Consider the following 6,404-nt stretch of genomic DNA (forward strand, 5'->3'; position numbering starts at 1 on the left):
GCTGGGTATTGATAAAGCCTGTGCATACACATTACTTTGCTGCAAGGCACAAGAAACAATAAAAAACAGAAGCAAAACATACATGTAGAAGTAAAAAAAACACTGAAAGTAATTGCATTGATGTCATGAAAATGAATGGATGGTATGGGAACAGACCGGGTCAGACGCTCCCAGTGATCTGCATGCTATTTCATGAAAGTAAAATGTCAGCTAAGCATCTTTTTTAGATTCTATTTGCTTGACAAATTAGTTTATTTGCTTGTTTTAAGTTTGTGTTTTAATGAATCCAATTATTTATTATGAGGCAATGAATGGCGTCATCAAGCTGCATGTCTTACAATGTCAAACAGCATAAAAAGAAGAAAAGGTTTTGAACATTTTGAAAACAAATAAAACAAAATTGTTCAAGGTTTGATTTATGATCCATCTGTAATGTAATACACAGTAGTAGACTGTAAAACATTAATATGAAAGCATCTGCTGTCCTCTAGTGGTCATTTGCTGCTGTTGGCCCGGTAGGTAAGAAAAGCTTCCTTGAGAAACTGTAATTCAAAGCAATGTTTAGTCTAGCTTTCTTACCGTTTCTCCAACTGCCTGGTAAGCTTTAAGATATACCATGTTAAATCTTAAATGTATTTTATTATTTCAATGGTATTTGTCACAAATTCTCCAGACTTAGCAGTTTATAACAGTTTACATTTCCAAACAGCTTGGAAAACAACAGATAAGCACGTCAAATATAATATGTTAATAACAAAAAAATAAATAAAAATAAAAATTAACGTGGTTTGCAACTGGAAGACACCATATATATTTCAATGGCAATTAAATAAAAAAAAAGCATATTGCCCAGTTATTAATATTATTAGAATTATGTATATGTACAACGAAAACAAAAAGATATTAGAGCATGTATTATGAAGATTAGTATTATTGATAAAAAGGACTATATTAAAATGTAATCATATATTTCAGTGACCACTGGATAGAGCAAAAATATTGTACATGAATATTATTAGAGAAAATTTAGATACGTAAAATGAAAACAAAAAGGATATTAATTATGCATTTTGATTATGATCAAATAAATCAATCAATAAATTTAAAAAGTGTATCAAATGCATATAGTTACTAATATTATTAGAGAAGTTCTATTTACATATAATGAAAAAAGGATATTAGAGCATGTATTATTATGATGATAATATTATTGTAAATAAATAAATAAATTAATAAATACATAAATGAATGAACGAAAACAGTGTCTATTGTATATTACGAATACAAATTTCTCTCGGTATTCTTTATGTTATAGTCCATAATATGCATACCTTTCTTTTTCTTTTCTTTTCTTTTCTTTCAAAATAAATATGAAAATACAGTAAAATAAGAAACAAAGTTAAATAAGAAGTTAATTTAGTGAATCAAATTAATTCAGATTGTCATACAGTTTCAGAAATGTAACCCTTGTTGTTGTTGTTTTTTCTTTTTATCCATACCTTAATTTATAAGCTGCAGGCTCCTTCGTTGCATCACAGGAAACGGAAACACCGTGTGACAGCGTAACCATGGTGTGTAATTCCGTTTCCGTTCCCGTCGGGATTTTTGTGCGCTCTGCAGGAATGTGTGGAGATGCTGTCGCTGGGGGAGAGGGAACAGCCGCAGCGTCCTGCTGACAGATGAACGCAGTAACGGCGCTGACACACTCGCATCGGTCCCGTTACCGCACATTCCCGGACTCGCATGATTGACTGAAGCTGCTCCTCCTCATGGCGAAAAACACCCTGTCCTCACGATTCCGGGGAGTCGACATCGACGAATACGACGAGAATAAATTCGTGGACGAGCAGGACGAGGCGGCCGAGCAGCAGGGACCGGACGCCTGCGAGGTGGACGATCTTATCAGGCAATATCCTTCAGATCAGAGTCAGACCATGATCGATTATATATCATCTCTCTTAAACGTGCCAGGAGTAAGTTCGTCTCTCTTAAGGTCAGCAACCTTGTCCTAGTTCAGATGTACCTCATACATTATTTATGCACAGGTTGTGTCTCAAACCCATACCCCTACCGAGGCATCAGCGCCCCTGTGATGTCCAGAAATACTGTCCGGTGTCTAGATAGACAGTTCATAGGCATAGAGTGGACGTCGATAAGAGTGAACCTGTCAAATAGTTGCACAGTGAGTGTGTGATGTGGGGCAACTTTAGCTTTATTCCGAATTATTAATGTTTTTGTATTTAAAGTAACGTTAACAATTATTTAGTGGAGTTATTGGTGGAACTGGTTACTTTCTGTTCTAGTAATTTAATATTATGTCTTAATATTTTATAGGTTGGGTTTTATTTATTTATGCTATTTTATTTCTGTTTTATTGTTCTGTACAGTAGTTTTAGTTGTCGCTCTCATTATTTTTTCTCATTTTTTTTTCTGGCTTCAGTTTAGTTAGCTTCAGCTTTTAGCTGTTATAGATCAATTCTAAGTTATTTTATGTTGTAAATTTTGATTTAATATCCTTAAAGGGCTGTTACGTTAACACACCGACTGAGAATAAGTAATTATTTTAATTCCCTTTTTTAAAATAATTTCTTTACTTTTGGTGCCACTGAAATTTTAGTTTCATTTTAGTTTTTGTTTTTTTATAATTGCAACCTTTAAATAACCTCTGAATAACCTTGAATATGACAGGGTCATGCAGTTTTGACCTGTGATATATATATAGTCTTTGGTTGTGTTTTAAAGTGACACACCAGAGTTGCCAAATCCGAAAGTAAACAATTATTTTGTTTAGAAGAAAAAACTCCCCCTTCCCCCCTCTCATCAGCGGTTGTGACTGGAATTATCCATTTTTGGTGCTCAGAGGCACATTTTTAGACTGTAGGAGCTTTAAAGAGGACTGACTCTGACATCTCCACTAATATGATAAAGACGTGAATTGCATGTTTGTGTCTTCAGCATATTGTTTAGATACTGTTTAGATGTTTGTCTTGACATCAGGTTTTGCATTTTCTTTTGGTCATTATTGGTTTCTTTAAAGGAGGATGATTTTGCGATGACTTTGTGCATAAAGGTAGTGAATAGTAAGACTCCGATCTTTAAAATGTTGAGTAGTTGAGTGTGTAATAATGATTGTTTTCAAACTGGTTTCTTGAACACTCCCTCCTCATCTTCCATTGGTCGGACAGGAAACATAGTCCCACTTCAAATTAAGTGTTGCTGTTTTGGGCTGTTCAGGATGACTGGCAATGTTTTTTAATATGCGACAAGAGAAACAGTTTACACTTTTTAAAGAAACCAACCTATAAATGGTTTATTTTTAGTTGTCTCTCTGCATATAACACTGAAAAATGTAAATACGTAAACAGCCAGTGAGACAAACGCCAGATATGTACTACTTAACACCAGCTTCTCTGTAAACTTTTCTAATACTTACCAAAATGTTAAGATGCTCTCCACATCTAAAGAATGCTCTTCAGGGTTTTTGGGAGCGACTGGCTGGTTGCTCAGCTTTCCTTAACTAACTGTGATGCACAGGGGACATGATGGCAGCATTTCACATCGCCTTGAGGAATCCACCAATCAACTCCAAGAATCCAGCAGTGAAAGTAAGAGACAATTCTGTTGCTCAGACAGGTTGATGTATTGCTTTCAGATGTTCAACAACACTGTTATTAGGGGCCCTATTTGTGCAGAACAGGTTGTCACAGAAATCTCATTGTGTGTCTGGAATGTGTTGTTGATTTGCCTTGCCTTGAGGGTGTGAAATTCAACGCTCCGAGTAGGGCTGCAACGATTAATCGAATGCGATTGTCATGCGCATTTTGATAGTAATGCCGGTTCTGTAATCACCAGTCAATCATCATCAGGTGCTATCAGATGGAGCAGCATTTACTACACAGAGCCGTAGTTCACTGACAAGTTACGCAAGTTACGTGTTTGAAATAAATCCTTCTGTGAGATGATGTGGCTTCTTACACAAAATAAGGCACGCAACATATTTCAATGTTTCAAAACAGTATTTAAGCAGTAATAAAGGCATTGCATTATAAATATACTTTATATTAATAAGAACTCAGATAAACCGTATATTGCCGTAGTCGTGTGTTTATTAGTCACGTTGAATCAATGAAAGCAGTTGAATCTTCTGTTTATTCAGCTGCAGCGATAGGCATTTTCTGGGTTTCTTCTGCGAGGCGTATTTGGAGTTTCAGCACGAGAGCGCCCTCTGGCCTTTGGATGGAGATTTACTGCTGATCACAGAACCGTGCTTCACTGAAAGATACGCATGACAATCGCAGCTTCTGTCGAATCGCGATCTCGATTCCATTTCGATTTATCGTGCAGCCCTAGCTCCGAATGTTTTAAGGGAATATTACGGGTTCATTGCAAAATGTTGATTACCACAAAAAGAACTTCCGCTTGTCCCTCCTTTTGATCCATGTTGTCAATGGAAGTGAATAGGGCCAATTTCTAAACATTATTTCATTCGAAGTATTATTATATAAATATATGAGTACATTAACATAACTTAATTTCGGTGTTTTGTATAAAATGTATTTTGGTGCATCACTAGTTATTATGCATTTAAACAGTCCATCGAGTAGGTATAGACATGTTTGTCTTTTCCTCCACCTACACTTGTTTGTTGCGCTCCCTCCACCTCCTCTCTCAGGAGCGTGCACAGGCGGTGGTGTTACGAGTGCTGACTGCATTCAAGAGCAGCGATATCGAGCTGGCCGTGAAGTCTCTGGACAGGAACAGAGTGGACCTGCTGATGAAGTACATCTACAGAGGCTTCGAGAAGCCCTCAGACAACAGCAGCGCCATCCTGCTCCAGTGGCACGAAAAGGTCGGTCTTGGAATAAAGAGACTCGATGTCTTTGGCGTCTGTTTTTCATCTCACACGTCTATTATTGTCTTCTCACTCAGGCTTTCGCTGTGGGGGGTCTGGGGTCCATCGTACGAGTGCTGACTGCGAGAAAATCTGTCTGAGGAGCCGCAAGAAAACAGAGAGATAAGCAGCCACGGGATTTGTTTCTCTTTCCTAGACAAGGACAACTTCCTCTCTCACAGCTCAGCCTTATCCGAGGGAAAACCACTCATGCTCAACCGATTATTTCACTCAAAAACAGAGATATTGTATGATATTTAATGTAAGTTATTGATGCATCAATATGTTGTTACGGAAGTCACGATTCTCGACTAATGAAGGTGAACGGTTGTGCGACGGAAAGACGAGGAGTCTCGTGACCAGACTTTGCTGTCTGAGCCCTGAGCTGCAGTTTCAGGGAATGAAATACTGTGACGAATATGAAAGTTGTATTTGCCTGTTTTACTTAGTTGGCACTCTCGGATGTGTAGTTCTCATTTCTTTAGTTCCGGTTTAAAATTTTTCTTATTGTACAGAAAGAGGATGATGTTTAATATATAGTATTTAGGTGGTGGATTTATGGTTCAAATCGTAGTGTGGGGTCGGGTCGGGAGGGTTATTGTGAAGTGCCTGGTGCAATAAAGAACATTAAGAGTGTATTTCTTTTCTTTAACTGACTAGTTCAAAAAAAAATCTAAACTTTTTATTTCAGCTAATTGATTATCATTTCTCATTTTCATTTCCTTTAACTTGATGCACTAAAATAACAAAAAATAAAACAAAAGACAAAAACACAACATTACTACAACTTAAATGAAAACAGAAAGTCTAAAAATGAATAGTATATCAATGACTTCTTATAGACACGTTAGGCTTTATTAGAATTTTAAACAAAATCTGAAATTATGTTCTAATATGCATTTAAGTCAAGTCTGGTTCTTTATTTTGGAGTTTTAAAACAAGTAACACTGCAGTTGTATTTGTATAAGGTCTTCCAGGTTTGCCTGATAAAGTCTCTTTGAAATTGTGGTCCCTGGGCTCAAGTCAAACATCAATGGGATCATTTAACCTATTTTGCTGTGTCCAGTTATTTGGGATAGTAATATTATACATTCCTCAGAAAACATGATTTGAGGCGTCATTCACATACCCTATATATGGTGCGGATTGAGTTATGTCAAAGTTAAAACTTACTAGTTACCAGCACATACACCCTGTACACTATACACTTCTGTGGGTCTTGAAATGTCTTGCAGTTCAACCTTTCAAAAAATTAAGGCCTTAAATAGGTTTAGGAAGTCTTAAATTCAGTCATATATTAAAGTTGCATGCGCTGCCAAAAAAATACAAATAATAATAAAACAAATAAATAATAAAAATTAAAATTAAAAAAAATATCTTTCTCAGTATTTTTTCCCCAGTTCAAATATGTAAACATCTTTAAATCAAGGTACATTTACTTGAGATGCAAAATGAAGATATTTTGTTTTTTTTTTTGTTTTTTTTGAGAAACTAAAAATGAAGAGTATATGCT

At 36.1% G+C, this 6,404-nt stretch overlaps 1 protein-coding gene across 1 annotated transcript; it reads left to right on the forward strand.

Annotated features, from left to right (window-relative positions):
* The first annotated feature begins 1,527 nt into the window (after positions 1-1,527).
* On the forward strand, positions 1,528-5,521 carry LOC107728439 (actin-related protein 2/3 complex subunit 5-like protein). The gene is made up of 4 exons (XM_016538601.1): positions 1,528-1,909; positions 3,533-3,605; positions 4,673-4,849; positions 4,930-5,521. Exons 1-4 carry the CDS (start codon positions 1,770-1,772, stop codon positions 4,990-4,992), a joined length of 453 nt encoding a protein of 150 aa, XP_016394087.1. The 5' UTR covers positions 1,528-1,769; the 3' UTR covers positions 4,993-5,521.
* Positions 5,522-6,404: the final 883 nt, after the last annotated feature.

This window comes from Sinocyclocheilus rhinocerous, unplaced genomic scaffold (assembly GCF_001515625.1).
Source record: "Sinocyclocheilus rhinocerous isolate Xijiao unplaced genomic scaffold, SAMN03320098_v1.1 scaffold787, whole genome shotgun sequence".
NCBI classification, from domain to species: Eukaryota; Metazoa; Chordata; class Actinopteri; order Cypriniformes; family Cyprinidae; genus Sinocyclocheilus; species Sinocyclocheilus rhinocerous.

Excerpts from the sequence above, each read along its gene's own strand:
- LOC107728439 (XM_016538601.1), top strand. The coding sequence starts at position 1,770 with ATGGCGAAAAACACCCTGTCCTCACGATTCCGGGGAGTCGACATCGAC. Across the intron at positions 3,606-4,672 it reads CCAAGAATCCAGCAGTGAAA|GAGCGTGCACAGGCGGTGGT; the intron begins GTAAGAGACAAT and ends CTCCTCTCTCAG. Across the intron at positions 4,850-4,929 it reads TGCTCCAGTGGCACGAAAAG|GCTTTCGCTGTGGGGGGTCT; the intron begins GTCGGTCTTGGA and ends CTTCTCACTCAG.